General features: G+C 42.3%; 1 protein-coding gene across 3 annotated transcripts in view; it reads left to right on the forward strand.

Annotated features, from left to right (window-relative positions):
- The window catches only part of LOC126483692 (zinc finger protein 714-like), a 291534-nt gene that overhangs the window by 249591 nt on the left and 18001 nt on the right, over positions 1-23942 (forward strand). For all 3 annotated transcript variants that reach the window (XM_050106775.1, XM_050106777.1, XM_050106776.1), the window contains exon 8: positions 14850-14921. In XM_050106775.1, the coding sequence (XP_049962732.1) occupies positions 14850-14921 (72 nt within the window). The remainder of the gene's footprint in view (positions 1-14849; positions 14922-23942) is intronic.

Raw genomic sequence — 23942 nt, forward strand, 5'->3', positions numbered from 1 at the left:
CATGACCACTAACGAGCCATCTGTTGGCATGAACGGCCACTCCCAAACAGTGACCAACAGACAGCTGGACCACTCACCTGGTTGCTGAGCATGCCATCCAACATGGTATGCTTCACTTCAGCAACTACTTCACAGTTTGTGCCATCTGGATTCTTCTCATCAACCCAAGCATTTCCGAATTTTACTGGCTGGAACTCTCCCTACAACATACCCTTTGTTCTTGTAATCCCCCTGGCCTCAACCTTCACTAGTCCTTGTTTCAACCTGCCTCTCCCCTTCTGTGCTCCCACTCCAGTATTACACATGCCTTCTATTCCACCAACAAGTTTACAAAGTCCTTTCACCTCTTTGTCTCCTCTCCCCTTTCCCACTCGCTACCCCCCGCCCCCTTTCCCCCTTCCTGCCCCACTCTCTCCCAGCTTTTCGATGCTGCAACTAGCAGTGCTATCCTTTCCACATTAGGTCCCTGTATGCTCTGACAGGCAGCACTAGCATCTCCCCCCATGCCTACCATGCTATCACTCCCCCTCTCCCACACTAATTCCATATCCTACCACTTACCGTGGCTAGATTGCTGCTCACCTCAGATACAGTTGCAGTCAGACCATAGAACCTGGAGACGAAAGTGGCCGTGTGTGTGTGTGTGTGTGTGTGTGTGTGTGTGAGAGAGAGAGAGAGAGAGAGAGAGAGAGAGAGATAGAAATCTCTGATGATGGAGGAGATAATACAAAAGCTGAAAATTTTTAGCATTCTTTTTCAGTGTGGTGTGCAGAATCTATCCTTTCCATATTGTTGTTATTCCTTCCTGGACTTCCCATTGTTTGTTTTTACTGTTGGGAAAGTCATTGGTGTATATCAGGAACAGTGTTGGTCCCAATATGCTACCTAGAGAATGTCCAGTATTAAAGCGTTTTGGCTCAAATAAGTGTCTCACTAAAAATTCAGCCCTGTTAGGTAATATCAGAACCAGTCTTCAGCTAGGCCTCTTAGGCGTAATGATTCTAGATTATTTGGTAGAATCTTATGGTCACCAGTATCAGCAGCCTTAGAAAGATTGAAGAATTTGTCTATGAGGCAATCATCCTTGTCAAGAGCATCAAGTACCACTTTTATGAATTCTGCTGTGGCCACTTCCATTCATCTACCATTTTGGAAGTGAAACTCGCATAATTCGCTTAGGGGGTTATATTTATTCAAGTAACTCCGTAATCTATTTTTTTAACTGAGTCAATTATTCTTGAGAATGATGGCACGAGGGAAATGGGCCAGCAGTTTTCTCTGTCCTCTGCATTACTCTTCTTTAGCAAAGGTACAACTATTGATTGTTTTAAATACTTCAGAAATTTCCCTGATGTGAATGACTTGTTATTATGTTTGTAAGGGAGCTTGTATGTTACGTATGCATTCTTTTAAGACAAACACTGGTACTTCGTTTGCTGTCTTAGGTTTTGTGTAGTTTTATTGACTTCATGCTCTGTGGTTGATAGTAACATCATTGTACTTAGTGCATAATTATTTCCAGACTTCGTATTTGTTTTTGGGATTTTTTCTTGTAATTTCTGTGCAGTACTGGATTAATACTCAAACTTATCAATATGTTGCTTTGCATTTGTCTATCACTGTTTTCCTGTTTAGTGACATTCCAGGCTGCTTCCCTTTTATTCTCTGCATTGTACATAATTTTTCAATTAAATGATTTTTGTGCAGCAATCAGCACCTTCCTATCAGTCTTTGTGTATTTGTGTTAATATTTTCATGGTACTTAAGTATTGAATGGTTTGGGAGGACTTCATAATATCTGCTGTTATCTTTTTTGTGAGACATCTTCACTGATATGGGTAGTTTTGTAAATGTCTTTTAAAAGTATCACGTAAACTTGTTGCTTGGTCGTCAAGGTGCCACTGTTTTCGATATTGGCAGACATAAGCATAAACTCTGCTGATACTGTTTTGTTTATTTCCATATGGCCAGCAGGAGGGATTCTCAAGTCAGCTGCAATGTTTTCCACTGATGGCTATAGCACAGTAGTACCATTATACAGCCAACAAGATTTCAATGCTTAACCATCTAGATTGTTTGGTTGAATGGAGAAAGGTGTGCATGTGAGATGAATTATTAGGTTACATTATGGACACAGTGGCCTCACAAAGCAACATACAGAATCACAAAGAGAAGAAAAACATGTTCCTCTCACAGAACAAAAGTGCATTGAAGTTCACAGTGATCCTTTTCACATTTATTGTAAATTGTGTAAAATTCACTCTGAACTGCTGGAGGTTTATTGTGAGTTATTGAAAACTGTGTTGTGAATTGTGAAGTGTTTTTCCTTCTGTGAGATAGTGTGTTTAGATTACTATCACCATCAATTTTTAATTGTGAACTGCTGCTTCTTGATTTAATGTTCAGACTAACCTTGTCATTCTTCTTATTGAGGACTTCCTCTCCATTGCAACTGTATCTGGAAATCTTGAAACTCTTTATCCTCTTTCAAATTTCTACCAATCAGAAAGCACTTCATATTAAATTTGACTGTATTGCTCCTTCAACTACTGTGAGGTAATGCTTAATGAGAATATGAATTCATACATGAACATTGACATTACGCACACTGTGTATAGCATTGGTATGTGACAGTACAGTTCCAATGATTTGAATCCCACATGTTTCCTTCCGTGACATTCAATGTGTGTGTGTATGTATATATTAAATCAGGGACCTAGAAATGATGGAGAGGCTTCATGCCACAGTAGCCCTCAGTGGTTTACAACCCACAACAGGCCACAGCAGTCCACCCAGCCACTGCCACCCCAAACTGAACCCAGGGTTATTGTGTGGTTTGGCCCCCAGTGGAGCCCCCCAGGAACATCTCGTACCAGACGAGTGTAACCCCAAAAGTTTGTGTGGTAGAGTATTTATGGTGTACGCATATGTGGAAATGGTGTTTGTGCAGCAATATCTGACACAGGGTAACTGAGGTGGAATAAGGGTAACCAACTCGCATTCGCTGAGTCAGATGGTAAACTGCCTTAAAAACACAGGGTGGCCAGCACACCGGACCTAGACACTAATCTGCTGGGCGGATTTGTGCTGGGGACTGGCATGCCTTCCCGCTCGCGAAGCAGTGCGTTAGACCATGCGGCTAGCCGGGCAGGCTTCTGTGGCCTTACGCTCATTGCCACAGAAGTCATTACTCTCAGTGGCATGCCTCACACCTCCAAGCCAGCACACTACAGCATGGAATAAACCGCCAGACCAACTGGTAGCGCATAGCATACTAAGCTGCTATCATCATCCCACCTTGCAGATTCACAGCGTCGATCCATGCCTATTCTCACAATATGCTGTTCTAGATTGATAAACTAATAACAAAAAGAAAGACAAATACTTACACTGTCATGATTATCATTCATCAGGTCATTAGACACTGCGCAACATATCACTCGAGTGAAATGTTATACTACAACTATCATAAATTTTTTATTTTTTTTATTGTAATAAACAATTGCATATCAATTTTCTAGGCAACCATTATAAATGTAGGATATGTGTACATGAACATTTCTGCTTTAAATGATCTTTTGATGTGAAAATTTGCTCATTACAGTGATAGTTGCTCAAACTTTCTTGTGTGATAAAAGATTGTCAGACTTGAATCACTAATAGGTTCAATACTAATAATGTGTAAACAGTGGTTGAACACACAACAGATAGATCATGTGTGTACATGTTTGTATGCATTATTTTTTTTGCCTGTTACATTATCGTATCACTTTAAGCACATGTACATCTTTAGCTGTACAAAATTTGCATCATGAATTAGCTTTGTGTAATGTTATAAATCGGTGTAGCATGGAAACACATTTGAATAGGACATTGATTCAGCTGTCATTGTGAAGAGCTTATGGAGCACTGGTAGGAACCAAAGTGAGACAATAAAACTTTTTGACAAAATATACCTACATTTCTGAAAAGCATTTGATATGGTGCCCCACTGTACACTGGTAGCAAAGAACCAAACATACGGAATAGAGTCCCAGATTACTTCTTAAGTAATAGAACCTAGTAAGTTGTCCTTGATGAGTGTACATCAGAGGCAAGGATATCATCTGGAGTGACCCAGGAAAGTTTGATGAGACTGCTCTTGTTTTCTGTATACATAAATGATCTGATGGATAGGGCAAGCAACAATCTGTGATTATTTTATGCCGATGCTGTAGTGTACGAGAAAGTATCATCATTGAGTAATTATCAATGACACACAATATGACCGCCAAAAAGTGTTTCCATTTAGTGTAAAGAATGGCACCTGTCTCTAAATGTAGAAAACTGTAAGTTAATGTTGATGAGTGCCAATGCCAAAAACAATCCAGTAATGTTCAAATACAATATTATGGAGTACTGCTTGATACAGTAGTAGGGAAGGCAAATGGTTGACTTCTGTTTGTTTAGAGAATTTTGGGAAAGTGTAGTGCACCTATAAAGGAGATCACAAATAGAACACTAGTGTGATCCATTCTTGATTAATGCTCTATTGTACTGGTGTATTTGTTACTGGGCAGGCCCACAAGTGGCTAAGGTTGATTCGACTACGCTGCAGAAGTTTCATTGGGAAGCCCTTATAATACTCCTGATCACTCCTCATGCAGTTTCCATATTTTTGGAGCCATTAGGAAATACAGTCTTGCCCATTGATTTGCTTTGGATGCAGAGTTACACAACTAGGTACAATTATGGTTACCTATGCAGCAGCTAATATTTTTCCACAAAGGCATTGACTATCTTGTCTCACAGCGGGATAGATGCATTAACAGTTATGCCAGTTACTTTTGATGTAATAAACAATTTACTTACTTTTTTCCATCTATCTCATTTTCGTTTGTTTATGACCTCGCTGCTTTCACATGTGGTGCTACTTCTGGTGGGAAGGGATTAGTCTGTGATAGGACTTTAGCAAGGAAGTGCTGGGTGAATGTATTGGGCAGTAGGGACACTGGGCCTTCTATAGGCATATGATATCAGTGGCAATGGGTTGGGAGTGGGAAAGCATAGGGGTGGACCAGGATGTCATGTAGGTTAATTGGGCAGTGGAATACTACTTTAGGCGAAGTGTGAAGGATCTTGTGTGACATGTCTCTCATTTCCAAGAGGAGGTGTTGAGGTTCTGAAGGAATGAGAATAGGGTGTCTTGACATAGAATCCAGATCATGTAGATATCATCAGTGAACCTGAACCGGACAAGGGGTTTGGGGCTTTGGGAAATTAGGAAGATTTCCTTTAGGTGGCCTTTAAAAAGGAGGATGCTACACCTCTCGGAATATCCTTTAGACTTTGAATGCACTATATCATTTCTAATACACCTTACCAACTTGATCATGACATACAACTACTTGTCGTTCAAGGGGAGTGTGTATTGTTTATCAGATCTGCAGCATCCACATGGCACCCTCCTATTCTGACCTCCTTTTGGGCCATCTTGAGGAAACCCTCCTAGCCTCCTAAAATGTCAAACACCTTGTGTGGTTCAGGTTCATTGATGATATTTTCATGGTCTGGTCTCAGCACCAACATGCCACCTTTCTGGACATTGACTGCCCTGGCTCTGATGGGCTTCATCCCCACTTTTGTCCACATTACATCCGCTAACCACAAATAGCACTTGCATTTTGACAGCGGTCATCCTATCCAGACCAAAAAGTTACTTCCTTACAACCTTGAAACTTGTGGATGCCATCTCTGCAGTGAGGAAAACACCCTTGCCCCGTATGCTGAATGCCTAGTGAGTCCTCATGAGACATGATATCACAGACAGACACCACCCCCCAAATCTAGTCTGCAAACAGATTTCACCGCGTGACTGCTACGGTCGCAGGTTCGAATCCTGCCTCGGGCATGGATGTGTGTGATGTCCTTAGGTTAGTTAGGTTTAAGTAGTTCTAAGTTCTAGGGGACTAATGACCTCAGATGTTGAGTCTCATAGTGCTCAGAGCCATTTGAACCATTTTTTTGCAAACAGATTTCACATGCCATTTTCTCACACATCCCTAATCCTTCCACCACCACCAAGAATCAGTTGCAAAGGAGCGCTAACCTCATGATCCATTATCACCCTTGACTGTAACACCTGAACCATATCATTCACTGTGGCTTTGATTACCTACCACCATGAGCAAAAATGAGGGGCATCCTACCCAAGATCCCTCCCACCTCTTCTACGGTGATATTGCATCACCCACGCAACCTGATCCATCCCTATGCCACTCCTACTCCCAACCCCTTGCCACAGGAATCACATCCCTACGGAAGATCCAGGTATTTGCCCTGTTCAACCCACCCACCCAGCATTTCCTGCTAAAGTCCTGTCACAGGGTAATCCTGTCCCGTGATAGGCAGGCATGCAGTCATGTCATATACCAACTGTGCTGCAGTCATTTCACTGCTTTTATGTCAGTGTGACAACCAACCAGCTGTCATCCAGAATGAATGGCTACTGCCAAACTACGGCCATAAACAAAGTTGAACACCTGATGGCATATCATGCAGCTGAGTACAACATTCTCAATATCAGTGGTTGCTTCACAATCCAGGCCATCTGGATCCTTGCCTTCTGTAGTATCGTAGTAGCCACTGCAGAGTCTTGTACCACAAGGAAGCAAGGGAGAGGATGTTATGGGCGGCTGGTATCCTTGTTTTACAACACAAATGCACACGTGTATTAATACGGTTCTTTACTTATATGAACATTTACTTAACTTGGATTGAGTCCACGTGTTGTGGTACGAGCTCATCAGTAATAGTCCTCTTGCAGACAATAACGGTAATCCTGCTACAGTCGCTAATCTGGACGCTATGTACTGTTGTAACCTGTGATGGGAACTGAACCCGCTCTGCAAATATACTGACAGACTTCAAACTGGCCCTCTGGTCAGCGGCAGTGGCCTCAATACATACTGTCAAAAGGGTGTTAGTGGTGTGTTCCTTGTCAGTGTGTCTCTGACTTCTCTCATGATAGGCATGCTTGATTCAGCACCTACTATCAATCTTCACGCTTCATCTTTGCTGACCAGTATGCTGGTGACAGCTTACACCAGCACATTCCTCCCCCTCCCAAAATGCCATACAGTTGTTATGTAGGGAGGATGCGAACAACAATGGGAGGGAGGCAGGATTCTGGACATAGAGATGAGTCAGGAGCTGTGACTGTGGAGGGTGGTGTACTCCCGACCATACCCCACCATCTGGCTTGCGAGGCAACAGGAACATCCTCCAGAAAACTACTGCCAGGGCACACATCCAGGCCTAGGAGCATGTCCTGGGGTGATGACGGTGACAGTGATGATGGGTCCACGTCCATTGTGTTGGAAAGCAAAGGTGCGTCGTCCATCCGCTCCTCCTGGAGTACTCTGGTGGCACCAGCGGGCAGCTGCGAAGGCCGTGTGAGCCCGTGAGGCCATGAATCTGAGGGAAGAAAAGCAGCAGAATCATGGGGCAAATGACACTCACGAATTTGGTTCTGGTGGCAGCACTGCAAACCATTGGGACCTGCAGTCAAGTACATAAAAGAATCAATTGCGTAAACCCTGAAAAGAACAAAATCAAATGGTGCAAAGCAACACTTGCAAACCATTGGATGCGTCGGATGCTTCGGTGGTTGTAGCAAGTATAGCAGCATCAGATGGCGGTGGCCATGCAGAAGTTCTGCCACTGATGGTCCGTCTCATGGGTGAGAGTGATAGGAGGTGAGAAAGAGTTGCAGTGCTTGTTCCTGTGCATGTATGGTGCGAAGCTTGGCCATCTGTTGTTTAAAAGTGCATATGAAGCATTCTGCTTTCCCCATGGTCTGGGGGTGAAATGAGCACTTGTTAGATGACAAATGCCATTTCATTCACAAAACTGTTCAAAATCACGTGAAGTGAACTGTGGTCCATTGTCCAACACAAGTACTTCTGGCAATTCTTTGATGCAAAATATGGAGAACAACACTAGAATGGTGCTACATGATGTGGTAGAAGCCATAGGCATCGCAAATAGAAACTTGCTAAAAGGGTCTACCACAATGAGCCAATGAGTGTTCCAAAATGGTGCTGCAAAGTCTATGTCTACTTGTTACCATGAGGATTGAGTCTTAGGCCAAGCTGAGAATGTCTGTGGTGGAGTGGATTGGTTTTCTGCGCATGTGCAACACTGTGATGTCATCTGTTCAGTATGGGCGTCCATGCCCTGCCAAATACAGTGCCGTCACACTAACTTTTTAATGTGAAGAATTCCCCAATGTCCCTGGTGGAGCAACTGCAACGCAACCTATTGCAACACTTTAGGAATAAGTACATGCAATTGTCCACTGTAATTTTGAACTACAGTCACACCCTGTTGAACTGAAAGGTTATGCTAACATCAAAATATCGGTGCACAGCTGAGTTCTGGATACTGCTCAATGAACGAGGTCAAGATGTGCAAATACAATGCAACAAAATCTTGAGCTCTGGGTCTGCTTCTGTGACCCGTACAATTTTTCTGTAGTGCAAGGGGAAAGATTCAAGCAATTCAGAGTCCTGTGCATCTGCTTGGCAACAAGATGCTGCAGATGCATCAAAATCAGAGTCTTGGCCAGTCGGAAGGTGAGATAGGGTGTGTGTCTGCATTGCCATGCTTTGCCGTGGGTCTGTACACAATTTCGTACTGATACTGTGAAAGCAACAAAGCCCAACATTACAATATTTGGCAGTTTGTGTAGGAACTGGCTTTGACAGAGGAAACAAGGACTGTAAAGGCTTGCGATCTGTCACTAAAAAGAACTTGCCACCATAAAAAAAGTGATGGAATTTGGTCACACCATACACAATAGCGAGAGCCTCTTTTTCTATTTGAGAATAATTGCACTGAGTTTGAGTGAGCAACTTTGAGGCAAAAGCAATAGGTTCCCAGAATGAAAAGCACTGGTACTGGTACTGGTGGAAGTAAAGCTGTGAGGACGGGGCGTGAGTCGTGCTTGGGTAGCTCAGATGGTAGACCACTTACCTGCGAAAGGCAGAGGTCCCAAGTTTGAGTCTCAGTCTGGCACACAGTTTTAATCTGCCAGGAAGTTTCAGAAATAGGCCTATCTTATGCACCAATTCTGTGCGAAAGCACAGCACCAAATCCATAGGAAGAAGTGTTGACTTGTAAAACTACTAACATCTGTCACCAAGCAAAACTTTTTGAGTTCCTGAAATACATCCTGACAATCTTTACTCCACACAAAATATTCATTTTTGCGATGCAAGTGATGCAGTGGAGCCACGATCTGAGCGGCATTTGGTATGAACCAAATGTAATATATCACCTTGCCTAGTACTGACTGCAGTTCAGACACATTATGAGGAACAGGCACATCACGGATTACAATGAGATTGGAGGGAGTACACACCCTGACTGTTTATCACATGACCTAAGTATTCTAGTTCAGTTTGAAAAAAGTCACATCTTGCAAGATGACACCTGAGTCCTGCTTCTGACAGCACTGAAAAAAAGAGTGCACAAATTGGCAATGTGTTCCTCTGCTGTACAACTGAGATGACAATATCGTCACGATAGTTTGAATAAAATGGCACTTTTGTAGTCAGCTGTTCCAAGTAAAGTTGGAAAATGGCGGGTGAGGAAGCACTGCCAAAGGGCAAATGCAAATACTTGAACAGTCCTAAGTATGGAATGAGATTTTCACTCTGCAGTGGAGTGTGCGCTGATATGAAACTTCCTGGCAGATTAAAACTGTGTGCCCAACCGAGACTCGAACTCGGGACCTTTGCCTTTCGCGGGCAAGTGCTCTACCAACTGAGCTACCGAAGCACGACTCACGCCCGGTACTCACAGCTTTACTTCTGCCAGTACCTCGTCTCCTACCTTCCAAACTTTACAGAAGCTCTCCTGCGAACCTTGAAGAACTAGCACTCCTGAAAGAAAGAATATTGCGGAGACATGGCTTAGCCACAGCCTGGGGGATGTTTCCAGAATGAGATTTTCACTCTGCAGCGGAGTGTGCGCTGATACGAAACTTCTTGGCAGATTAAAACTGTGTGCCCGACCGAGACTCGAACTCGGGACCTTTGCCTTTCGTGGGCAAGTGCTCTACCAACTGAGCTACCGAAGCACAACTCACGCCCGGTACTCACAGCTTTACTTCTGCCAGTACCTCGTCTCCTACCTTCCAAACTTTACAGAAGCTCTCCTGCGAACCTTGCAGAACTAGCACTCATGAAAGAAAGGATATTGCAGAGACATGGCTTAGCCACAGCCTGGGGGATGTTTCCAGAATGAGATTTTCACTCTGCAGCGGAGTGTGCGCTGATATGAAACTTCTTGGCAGATTAAAACTGTGTGCCCGACCGAGCCTCGAACTCGGGACCTTTGCCTTTTGTGGGCAAGTGCTCTACCAACTGAGCTACCGAAGCACGACTCACGCCCGGTACTCACAGCTTTACTTCTGCCAGTACCTCGTCTCCTACCTTCCAAACTTTACAGAAGCTCTCCTGCGAACCTTGCAGAACTAGCACTCATGAAAGAAAGGATATTGCAGAGACATGGCTTAGCCACAGCCTGGGGGATGTTTCCAGAATGAGATTTTCACTCTGCAGCGGAGTGTGCGCTGATATGAAACTTCCTGGCAGATTAAAACTGTGTGCCCGACCGAGACTCGAACTCACTGGTCTCCTACCTTCCAAACTTTACAGAAGCTCTCCTGCGAACCTTGCAGAACTAGCACTCCTGAAAGAAAGGATATTGCGGAGACATGGCTTAGCCACAGCCTGGGGGATGTTTCCAGAATGATATTTTCACTCTGCAGTGGAGTGTGTGCTGATATGAAACTTCCTGGCAGATTAAAACTGTGTGCCCGACCGAGACTCGAACTCGGGACCTTTGCCTTTCGCGGGCAAGTGCTCTACCAACTGAGCTACCGAAGCACGACTCACGCCCGGTACTCACAGCTTTACTTCTGCCAGTACCTTGTCTCGTACCTTCCAAACCTTACAGAAGCTCTCCTGCGAACCTTGCAGAACTAGCACTCTTGCTTCTGGAGCTCAGTTGGTAGAGCACTTGCCCGCGAAAGGCAAAGGTCCCAAGTTCGAGTCTCGGTCGGGCACACAGTTTTAATCTGCCAGGAAGTCTCATATCAGCGCACACTCCGCTGCAGAGTGAAAATCTCATTCAGGAAACATCCCCCAGGCTGTGGCTAAGCCATGTCTCCGCAATATCCTTTCTTTCAGGAGTGCTAGTTCTGCAAGGCTCGCAGGAGAGCTTTTGTAAAGTTTGGAAGGTAGGAGACGAGGTACTGTCAGAAGTAAAGCTGTGAGTATCGGGCGTGTGTCGTGCTTCGTTAGCTCAGTTGGTAGAGCACTTGCCCGCGAAAGGCAAAGGTCCCGAGTTCGAGTCTCGGTCAGGCACACAGTTTTAATCTGCCAGGAAGTTTCATATTAGCGCACACTCCGCTGCAGAGTGAAAATCTCATTCTGGAAACATCCCCCAGGCTGTGGCTAAGCCATGTCTCCGCAATATCCTTTCTTTCAGGGGTGCTAGTTCTGCAAGGTTCGCAGGAGAACTTCTGTAAAGTTTGGAAGGTAGGAGACGAGGTACTGGCAGAAGTAAAGCTGTGAGTACCGGGTGTGAGTCGTGCTTCGGTAGCTCAGTTGGTAGAGCACTTGCCCGCGAAAGGCAAAGGTCACGAGTTCGAGTCTCGGTCGGGCACACAGTTTTAATCTGCCAGGAAGTTTCAGTCCTAAGTATGTATTAACAACAAACACTTTCTGTGATTCTTCATCCAGTGGAATCTGCAAGTAGGAATCATGCAAATATATCTTAGAAAAGTAACGTCCTATACCAAGCCTGTCCATGAGTGCCTCAAGGCGAGTAACGGATAAGTGTCAACTACTGTCTGTGGGTTGACTGTAGACTTGAAGTCAACACAAATGCGAACATGATCAGAAAGCTTGGGCAGCGAAACAGGAAGACTTGTCCATTGACTACCTTGAATGGGAGCAATTACATCATTATCTTGCAGTGCTCTCAGTTTAGCAGTTGGGACAAGGCGAGCCCGGATAAACTTAGGCTGTTCATTGTCTTTCAATACAACATGCACTACAAAGTTATTAGCTTTTCCCATTTCTTCTGAAAATAGTTCAGGAAATTCTTTAAGCCAGCTAGCTACACTGTCATTTGATGCAAAAACCAACACTGAAAGTACATTGTCTTGGTTGCTAAGTCCAAACACATCAAAGGCATCAAAACTGAATATGTTCTCACAGTCTCTTGATTTCAACACAGGAAAGTTCACTGTGCTAGTGTGAGATTTGTAAGTGGCAGGCAAACTACACTGTCCAGGAATTGGAATTTCCTGTCCGTTGTAAGGTGGTATGGTTAAGCAAAGTTACTGAGGCATCTGTGTCTAACTGAAAGTTCACACGATGGCCTACAATTCGTAATTAGACAAATAGTTTGTTAGAATGTCGTTGCACAGCACTAGAGCAAGGAGGCGGCACAACCTTAATCATACTTTTGTCAAAACCTGTTGTAGGTTTTGCAAACACTGCATTCACTGCATGTGCATGAGCCTGTTTTTTCTGGGAGTGGGCACAATTGGCATTTTTGTGCCGTTGGAAACAAACTACGTGGATATGGTGTTTTTTCCACAAGTGTAACACGTTGCATTATGTAATGGGCAATCCTGTCTTTTATGATGAGGAAAATGTCCAGGCAAGACTTCACTAAATTCACAGTTCTGTTTACATATCTACATGGCAGTCTGCACATCTGTGTACGCACTCGTTGTTGTGGCTGCTTGGGGTGGTCGCGAGCATGGGGCGACTCGATCCATCAAGTCAGAGCCTGGTCAAACTTATTGGCTGCTATGGCACCCGAATCATATTGCTCTAAGTTCTGCAATACTTGGGGAAGTGATGGTTTAGAGTACTTTACGATCTGTTCTCATATTCTATTTCTGGGACGTTGAATGTTATTGCATCGTGGATTATTAAATCACTGTAAAAGTTGCCACAACTACACTTAAATACACTTCTGAGTCATGCCCGTTAATTCTGTATACCACTGGTGGTACGTCTGTTCTGGCTTTTTTCTGCAAGCAAAAGAACTGATATCTAGCTGCAGCTACTTGGACTTACTGGTCATAGTATTGTGTTAATGCAGCGATTAATTGGTCATAGCTGAGTTTGCTGGAGATGCGATTGGGAATAGCTTTTGTATTAACTTGAACACTGTGGATTCAACAGTCGAAAGGAAGTATTGTAACTTTACAGTATTCAACCCATTCCTCTTCTGTTTCATTAAATTGCCAGAACATTGGTATACTGTTCAGCAACAGTTGTTGGGCTGGTAGGTTGGTGGGTTGTAGTTTTGCAACAAATGCAGCTTGTGCAGCCAGTAGTTGTTGTATCGTCATCAGTGAGTTAGCAGTTTATTGGTTCTGAAACCGAAACACTTGTGTTAGATCCATCAAATTGGCCATCTGCAACTGAGGCAAGGGGGCAGGTGGTGGAGAGGGTGGGGAATTCATTGTCTACACAAATATGTTATAGCAAAAAAACAAGCAAAGCTTTTGAAAAGAGAAATTTGCTTAGTTCTGCGGCTCCCCACCTGGAATACGTGCAAGAACACAACAACAAATCAACAAATAGAAGCACTTGAACACAATCACCACTGCATGCTAAAACACAAGAGAAGCAAGCAAAATCCTCAGCCAAGTTGACTAACTTCAATTGCTACTGAATTATCCCATCCTCATCACCACTGTAGTATCCTCGTCACCACTGTAGTCTTGTACCACAAGGAAGCAAGGGAGAGGATGTTGTTATGGGTGGCTGGTATCCTCTTTTTACGACACAAATGCACACGTGTATAAATACAGTTCTATACGTACATGAACATTTCCTTAACTTAGATGGAGTCCATGTGTTGTGGTACAAGCTCATCACTAATAGTCCTCTTGCAGACAATATCGGTAGACATGCAATAGTCGCTAATCTGGACACCACATACTGTCATAACCTGCGATATGAACTGAGCCTGCTTTGCAAATATACTGACAGATGCCAAACTGGAAGAGTGAGTCAAGTCAGTGAGTGAGGCCCTTCGGTCAGTGATGGTGGCCTAAATACATGCTGTTGAAAGGGTGTTGGTGTTACCCAACAGTTTACTTTTCTTCTGTCCTGGTACCTACTCCCAGTTCTTGTCTCCACATAAACTTCATTGTTCACCACGCCCCATTGGCTCTGTTACCTGTGCATCACATGCCTAGCCCATTCACCTTTCCGCCCCTCCCTCCTGCATTTCCAGCCTGCAAACCTGCTGCCTCCCTCTGAGCCACTAAACACCCACCCTAAATCCTACTTCCTGTCTCCCACATATCTCTCCCTCTACCCTCGACCTCCAACCCAACACAACCGCCAGCTCAACCCACACCACCTGTTGAAGTGCAGTCCCAGCATTGTGTGTGTAGCTGGACATTTTAGGGGGCACAGGTGTTTGTGGGAAAGGGGGGAGGGGGGGGGAGGGTGGTACACATTTAAAAGTGACCTCCATATATAGATTTCTTTTGGTTACGGCAAATGCTGGGCTGAATCTTTGAAGTGGACACAGATTATGTCTCTCCCCATCCTTCCCCTCAAACCGAGCTTGCACTCTGTTGGTTATGACCTAGTCATTGATTGGTCCTTAAGTAGCAATATTTCTGCCATTCCTGACAGCTTTTAATGGAAACTAATACGTAAATAAAAACAATAAAAAAAAATTGTGTGTATCATCAAGAAACCAATTTGATTTTAAGTATTCTTGTTAAATCAGTAATGGCATCAACATTTGTGTTTCAGGAGATTCTCAGCTGGCAACCTCAACAACTCAACCCCAGAAAAAAGATATTACTACGAGGAAGAACTTAGGAGGTAAATTTACATTTCTTGGATTAATGTAAACAGAATGATTATATAAGCCATCAATTAACATAAAATGATTAATATTACTGAAGCATTAGAGTGATCTGTTTGACCACGATGTTCAAGGTTGGTACTAGATATGAAAGAAAGATTTTGCTCATTCTGTATAGTAACATAAATTTCACAGCAAATTAAGAATTTTTGTGTGTCTTTGCAGAGGAGTTGAAACAGAAAGGCCCACTTAAAAAACAGCTTAGATTAACATCAGGAGAACTGAGTCTCTGTAGCATCCCATGACAAATTATTTCTTCTACGCTCCAATATCATTCATGAATCAAAGGCAACTGTTAAAAGGCATTAATCTCACCCTAAGAATAACACTTTACTTTTTAAAAACTGCTACATTACTTGAAGTGCAGAACAGAATTAGAAACAACTTTCAATAAGAACATAGCCTTTCCTGGCATGTGCTGCTAATGAAATCTTCTCAGGCTTCCATCTTGGTGATTGCAGTGGAGTTCTGCAACATTTTGATGAGTGTCCCTCAAGTCACCTTCTGGCTAAGTGTTGAGACTGCATGGACACACACACATGCACGCGTGTGAAAGTGCGCGCGCGCGCGCGCTCACACACACACACACACACACACACACACACACACACACACCTAATGTACTCCACACAGTGTTGTAAGATACAGTGATGTGTGTGATCAGTATAGTGAAGGCAACACTCGTAAGTGGTGCTTTATAAACTAGGTATTTGCAGTTTGTCATTTATACGGGCAAACATATCTTTCATTTTTGTCATGGTTGAAAGATGGCTGTGATGTTTTTTTTGCAAATACTCACAATTTTTGCTGAAGGAGGCCTATTGTAGGGGATAAAGGCAAGATTCTCTTTCTCTTCCTCTGCTTTGTTGGGCTTGTATTATTTTGTTTCTTCACTGCACATCTAATCTGTACTTTACCCATTTTGGTGAAACACTTCTTTAAGGTGTTGCAGCTCTGAAGGAGTCTGTCTTTGTACAAATTGTTTCTTTCCTGAGAGCTAGAGTTGTTAGAACAGTGTACCACTATGACTGATGATGATGACAGCTCATTAAACGTAGGTATGATGATGATGATTGACAGCTCATTAAATGTGGGTACGGATCTGTATGGGTGTCCTTTCTGTAGACTGAATGTTCTAAAGTAACATGGGCTTTTCTTTTTATTAGAATATCTGAAACTGGAAGACAACCATCCTGTTCTAGATCCATCATGAATGGTATGTTTTGGTGGATGCTGCTTAAAATTTGCAAAGAAGATGTACCACAGTAGTCAATAGTCAGCACCCTTACACAACCTACTTCAGATGTGCTCTTCTATGTCAGTCTCTGTATGGTGCGGGCTTTCATAAATAATTAATGATGGCCTTCAACTATGTACCCTCAGACTCAGAGTTGAAATATTAAAAGTTTTGGCTGGTTTCATTGTCTAGGGACTGGGATACATAGTTGCCGCATTACATGCCAAATACTGCTGAGTCTACAGTATACAATATGAATACACACATGAATCGAATGGTCGAAGGTTCCTATCACTCGGCAATTGTGAATTTTGAATGTAACATAGAAACTTATAAATGAAAATTGCAATTAAATAAAATCTGAAGGTACTATTTTAATGACTTTAAATGATGTGTACGATAGCAGAAGTACCTATAAGAATGCCGTTTATTACTGCAAAACACTTATTTGAATAACAGGGAAATAATAGATTCCTACTTCACATAATTAGTTATGAACAACAACATAGCTCGCGAGATATTCACTTCTAAACGCATACTACGTCTTCACTGCAGAAGCCATGGAAATCTCACAAGTGTACAAGTCGGCACTACAAAATATTTTTATCTCCCGCGACGACACGCAAACTGCTCAACACTCTCCAAGTATTTCCTGTGACCGTCCGTCACACCTTCCCGTCCCACACACCCCATGTCCTGTGCGCACTCAATGCTCCTCCCCCACTTCCATACAGTCTCTCCATTGACTTCGGTAGTTGCCTACCATAGTAACGAGTGCTGTGATTGGCTAGAGTGCTCCTGCCATATCTTCAAGCCAACACACACTCTCACTGCATTTACATTTAAATAACTTGAAATTAAATAAATATTCCTATGGACAGACCATAAACACACTCTAATGCACATTATTAAATACAAAAACAAATCAAATAAACATGCCGGCCGTTGTGGCCGTGCGGTTCTAGGCACTTCAGTCTGGAACCGCGTGACCGCTCCGATCGCAGGTTCGAATCCTGCCTCGGGCATGGATGTGTGTGATGTCCTTAGGTTAGTTAGGTTTAAGTGGTTCTAAGTTCTAGGGGACTGATGACCACAGATGTTAAGTCCCATAGTGCTCAGAGCCATTTGAACCAACCAAATAAACATATATCAAAGGAATAGAAACAAAAGTAGGCCAATAGCCTAATGTGTCTGTGATTTCTAAAACACAGTAAATATTTGACCAATTTCTTCATGAATGGTATATATCGGATATAAACAAAGACATAGATGAATAAATATATTTATAAGCATGCTGATACCATTTTTTTTGTGTAACTGGAGTACTTATGGCCTGCTGCCATAATATTAATTGGCCACTTTGACCTCCAGTAACTCATGTACTATTCAAGTTACATGCCTATATTCAAACCAATTTAAGTTTACACTAATAGCTTTCTAAAGACATATTGATGGACAAAGTCAGATGAACCGTTTATATTTTGGAAATTCATTGCTGGGTATTACTTGTGTGATTTACAGTCAGATACTAAACTTTAAACTAATAAAGATATTGAAAATCTGATAACACCAACAGAATCGTTGTGCAAATAATGGTGATGCGCCTGTTTCTTTTTGAGGTATCATGATTCCTCTGGCTGTTATTAATTTCTACATGAACTGTAAAATATCTGTCATTATAGTTTTACAAAGTCTGCCATCTTTGGCACTCCCGGCCATCAAATCTCCTTCATTGACACAAAGCCCATTCCTTGACACAGTGTCAACATGGCAGTCTGTGGTCGGCCTGGACCACGTGCTGGGGCTACCCCTCTTACTCTGGCTAATGTTCGGCACCACGTGATTGCTGATGAGCCCCGGCTCACCGAGTGGCCTGTGCAACCATGCCAACTCCAAACTTTGAATATTTTCAGGCCGCCACAACTCGCTTGTTACCTCACACACTTCCACTTATTAACATTCGTCAGTTCATGCAAGTACATATAAAACAAATTGCAAAGAACAAAATTAAATTATTAAAAAACCGGGCCAATAGTGTTTACAAACTTTTTGTAGTGGTGTGAGAGTGATATGAATTTCAAAATAAACTTAAACTAACACAAATTATGAATGAAACGACATATTAAATAAATGTGTGCATTTCAGTTAGGCATAAACATTGTGTGTGTGTTTTTTTTACAAGAAATAAATATTTTTTAAATGCACTTTCACTTATGTGCGATTTTGTAAGCACTTCTTGGGACAGTCACTAAGCACTAAGGTGCATTCTTGCACATCAGTCTTTTGACCAAGTGCCTCGCAGAAGTTGTGTCTGCCTCTGAATTCCGAGCTCCACTGTTTATCGTGAGAAATCTGTCTACAATGAAAAGCAAAAGTAGAAACCCGTCAACAAACCATTTCCCAGATCCAACCAGGATCCTCGATAAAGATACTTTAGGAACAAAGTCACAAGGCAAACGACTGAATCACAGTAAGCTCAAATTCCCACAAGTTCTGTTTAATTGACTTTAATAAATCCTTCCTACCTCCATGCACCAAAAAATATGTGCACATACAATTACTATTTTAATACCCTTCAAACTGACCACTAAATTCTGTGCCACATTCTTACACAAAGCATAAATCAATACATATTTTACTTATATCCACGAGGTCACTGACCTCCACGCACCCTCAGTGCCTAAACTTCCCCTTCTTGTACATGTACAATGCCACAATAAAGTAACAAATTAATAATGAATCCCCAAGTAAAACATATAAAATGATCCCTCCAAATTTACTACCACTAATTACAAATTAGAACAGCTTTTCATTTCTCCCCTTTCTCTACATACAGCTTCAACTCTGTCACATTTCTTAGACCCAAAGTTTTTCCTGAGACAGGGTAATTTAAATGGTATGCATTTGGATGAGGGCACTCTGCCACAACAAATGGTCCATAGTATAACTCAAATAATTTCTTAATCTCCCCATCCACTTCGCCGGAACGCTCTTTGGTGCATACAAGCACTTTGTCCCCCACTTTGTGCTTCATCGGTTTGTATCGCCCATCGTGTCACCTATTCCTTTCAGCTGCTAACTTTTTCATGTGGGCCGTTGCTGCCTGCTCTCTTTCAGCAGCCGATTCAGCTTTTCACGGCAGGAATTGTACTGTTTCTGTGAGTATGAACTTTGGTTTCAGCCAGGTCATGACTTCCAAAGGTAAGTACCCCATAGCCTTAGTTTTTATGCTGTTGAGTACATCCTCAGACGCACTCACGTACTCCACCCACTTGGAATGAGAATTGCTGGCATACATCCTACATAAATCTCCTACTTCCCGCATATACAGTTCACACGAGTTGCTTGGTGGGTGGTAGACAGATATATGGATATGTTGCACACCCTTGTCATTCATAAACATGTTTCAATCGTTCAAAGTAAACTGTTATCCATTGTCAGACAACAGCCTTACTGGTTTTACAATATTCTTGAAGCAATCTTTCTCCACTTTGGCAATCAGAGTTTTTGTATTCGCTTTCCGTATCGGATACAGTTAAATGAACTTTAGAGAACATGTCCACTACATCAAAGATGTACTTCATGCCGCTGCGTCCTGTGGGAAGTGGGCCAAATTTGTCCACAGCCAGTTACTCAACCACTTTATTAGGTATAATTCTGTGCATTTCCCCCCTGTTGTGCAGTCATGCTGTATTTGACCCATTGGCAACGGTCGCACACTGCCAGCTGTGCGTGGACCTGTCTGGCCATGTTATTTACATGGGCGTATTCCTCAATGATTTCAGTGCACTTTTTGGCCCCCGTAATGTCCATGACTTAAATGGACATAGTCTATTAACTATTCCACATACCTATTGGGAAAACTCTGTCTCCATTTGTCCGTCTCTTCATCTTTCTACCGGAATAACACTCCCTTGTGTATCTTAAAATATTTTGGTACTTTCTCGTGTCCCTTGCAGTCGAAACTCACATTAATGTGTATCAACTCAGGATCATTGTTTTGTGCTTGCCACATATCTTTGCACACCGCACGAATTTCTTTCTTCCCTGCTTCCCCCTTCTTATACAGTAGCTTAAATTCGTTCTGCTCCTCGCTTCCATCATCTTCTGCCCCTACTGGTAATCTGGACAGAGCATCGGCAACACAATTTTCTGTACCCTTGATGTAGCGGATTTCGTATTCAAATTGCTGCATGAACATTGCCCAATGCATTAAATAGTCATTCAGTATCCTGCAGTCCTGCAGATAACTCAGCACCTTGTGGTCCAACAACACTGTCACTTTTCTGCCCTCTAACTACATGCGGAATTTCTTAAATCCGTGCTCTATAAGGAGCATTTCCTTCTGTTATATGTTGTATCCCCGTTTGTGCTGATTTAGCATGCGGCTGGAGAATGCCACACTACAGTGTTCAATTTTTCCATCGACTAGCTTTTCCTGAAATAGCTCACAACCTATTCCATAGTCCAAACTGTCTGACTAAACAGAAAGGGAGATTCCTCCCTCCTCCAAGAATTTTCTGTAGAAACCGCACAAGCCCAAGTATGACATCAGTTGTTTTGTACTTTTGGGTCTATTACATTCGGCAATGGACTTTAATTTTTCGGAACTTGGTAAAATTCCTTCCGAAGTAAGGATATGCCCCAGGAATAGAATTTCTGCTTGAACAAACTCACATTTTGTGAGCTTTAAAGTCATCCCACTGGTAGTCTCAGAGCCATGAGTACCTCCTCCAAAACTTGACAATGCTCATTCCATGTTTCTGTAGCAATCAATATGTCATCTACGTGTATCACGAGTTTGCTCATCTGGCTCTTCCCCAGGACATGACTCAATGTTCTAACAAAAACTGCCACAGAAATTGTAAGTCCAAATGGTACTACCGTAAACCGGTAGCTTCGCCCCTCAAAAAGGAAAGGAGTGTACCGTCTGCTTTCCTCTGCCAATGGGATCTGCCAAAATCCTGAGGTCAGAGCAACACTGGACATTAAATTGATATTATTAAAATTCTGCAGCAGTTCCTCCATATTGTCAGGCTGGTCTGATTTCCTTACAATTACTGTATTTATTTTTCTTGCATCTAATACAATTCTGAGCGAGTTATCACGTTTTTTAACAATAACGGTAGGATTGCAGTAATCGCTCCTACATTGTTCAACTGCACCCCAAGCCAACATTTGTTTTAATCAAACTCTGACGGCATCCTGATCAGCTATAGGTATTACATATGCACTTTATTGGTTCATGGGGTTTTATTTTTATAGAGTTCTCGAAATCGGTAACTTTACCAGGTCGATCCGAGAATACGTCCTCGTAGTGGTACAAAAACCCACACAACTCATTCTTTTCTCCTTCTGATATACCCTTGACTGTATCACTCACTTCCTTAATTCTGTTATGCATATTGACTTCCTCACTCCAACCCTCAGTAACTATTGCTTGAGCAATCTGATTTTCACCTGTTAAAAGTCTTAAATTTTACTTGCACTTTTTCATTCTGAAATTCAAATTCTAGGCATTTCCCTACACAGTTAAGCGAAGTATTGTATTTGCACAGGAAGTCAGTTCCTAAAATTACCTCCTTTGCTAATCCACTCACTACAAAACATGCTATCTTGAATTTATTTTCTTCATATTTAAATTCTAAAAGTATTTGTTGTCTTATTGTCTTACTCATACCACCAACTGCCATTTTAATCTGAACTCTAGTGACTGGGAAGATTACTAGTTTCCTATTTTTGATCATGCTAATAAAACTTTCCGACATGGCTGACACATTACTACCTGAATATAGGAGTGCATCTACCATTTCTTTGGCAACTTTAATTTCATAATTGGCTGTACATTTACCAACGATCTCACACTGTGTTTTGTGAGAGGTTCACTGTACAGAACTCTCTACTGGTTTTGCAAAGGTTTTTACATTTCACATAGTACGCTGAATAACAGAGAGCAAAGAAATTACCACTTTGCAGGACACAAATCTCAGACGAGAAACCTCCAATTGTGGGCTTTTTTAAAACATGTGTGACCCTCAACTACATACCCTCAGACTCAGAGTGGAAATATTAAAAATTTTGGCTGGTTTCACTGTCTAGGGGCTGGGATATGTAGTTACCACATTACATGACAAATACTGCTGAGTCTACAGTATACAATATGAATACACACATGAATCAAATGGTTGAAGGTTCCTATCACTTGGCAATTACGAATTTTGAATGTAACATAGAAATTTATAAATGAAAATTGCCTTATGGCTCTGAGCACTATGGGACTCAACTGCTGAGGTCATTAGTCCCTAGAACTTAGAACTAGTTAAACCTAACTAACCTAAGGACATCACAAACATCCATGCCCGAGGCAGGATTCGAACCTGCGACCGTAGCGGTCTTGCGGTTCCAGACTGCAGCGCCTTTAACCGCACGGCCACTTTGGCCGGCTGAAAATTGCAATTAAATAAAATCTGAAGGTACTATTTTAACAACTTTAAATGATGATTATGATAGCAGAAGTACCTATAAGAATGCCATTTATTACTGCAAAACACTTATTGGTGTCGATGTTCCAGCAATTAAATAAAATATAAGTTGAATAACAGGGAAACAAAAGATTCCTGCTTCACGTAATTAGTGATGAACAACAACATAGCTCACGAGATATTCACTTCTAAACGCATACTACGTCTTCACTGCAGAAGCCACAGAAATCTCACAAGTGTATAAGTCAGCACTACAAAATATTTTTATCTCCCGCAATCACACGCGAACTGCTCAACACTCTCCAAGTGTTTCCTGTGACCGTCCATCACGCCTTCCCGTCCCGCACTCCCCGTGTCCTGTGTGCACCCAATGCTCCTCCCCCACTTCCATACAGTCTCTCCATTGACTTCAGTAGTTGCCTACCATAGTAACGAGTGCTGTGATAGGCTAGAGCGCTCCTGCCATATCTTCAAGCCAACACACACTCTCAAACGTATTGGAACACACACAGAATACTGGATTTACATTTAAATAACTTGAAATTAAATAAATATTCCTCTGGACAGACCATAAACACACTCTAACACACATTATTAAATACATAAACAAATCAAATAAACATATATCAAAGGAATAGAAAGAAACTCACCTTAATCCCATATATTGGGCCTCCTTCAGCCAAAATTGTGTGAATGCTCAGAAAAACATCACCAAAGCCAAGTTTTGACTGCAACAAAAATCAAGAGATGCAAAGACCCAGTGTATACAGCTTCTCAGGAGGGTGTAGCCTTCAGAACATCAGGCAGATACAGTGCCTTATCTCACAACATTGCATAGAACACAATATATGTGTTCCTCTGGGGCATAAAGAGAAGTCAGGAGCGATGGAGCACAGTCCAAGTAAAGGGCATACACACCAATATGAGAAAAGGAAACTTTTATGCTGAGGTATTGGATTTGGGAGAACATTAAAGTTTCATACAGAACTCTGCACTGCCAGCTACATACTGACTCTTTGCCCAGCAGGTAATGCTTCAGAAGTCTGGACAAGAATGAATGTGCCGAGAGTCAAACAGTTGTCTGTACCTCGCACCGTGGGCCACTGATACCCGTGCCAGTGGAAAGGGGTGGAGAGATGTGGCCACCATTTAAGTATACATATGGGACATGTGATCTGCAGTATTTTCATTGCATTTTTCACTCATATCTTCCTGGGTCACGATGTTTCAGCAAAGGGACTCATTGTCATTCTTAGATC

The sequence above is a fragment of the Schistocerca serialis genome, chromosome 6 (assembly GCF_023864345.2).
Source record: "Schistocerca serialis cubense isolate TAMUIC-IGC-003099 chromosome 6, iqSchSeri2.2, whole genome shotgun sequence".
Taxonomy (NCBI): Eukaryota; Metazoa; Arthropoda; class Insecta; order Orthoptera; family Acrididae; genus Schistocerca; species Schistocerca serialis.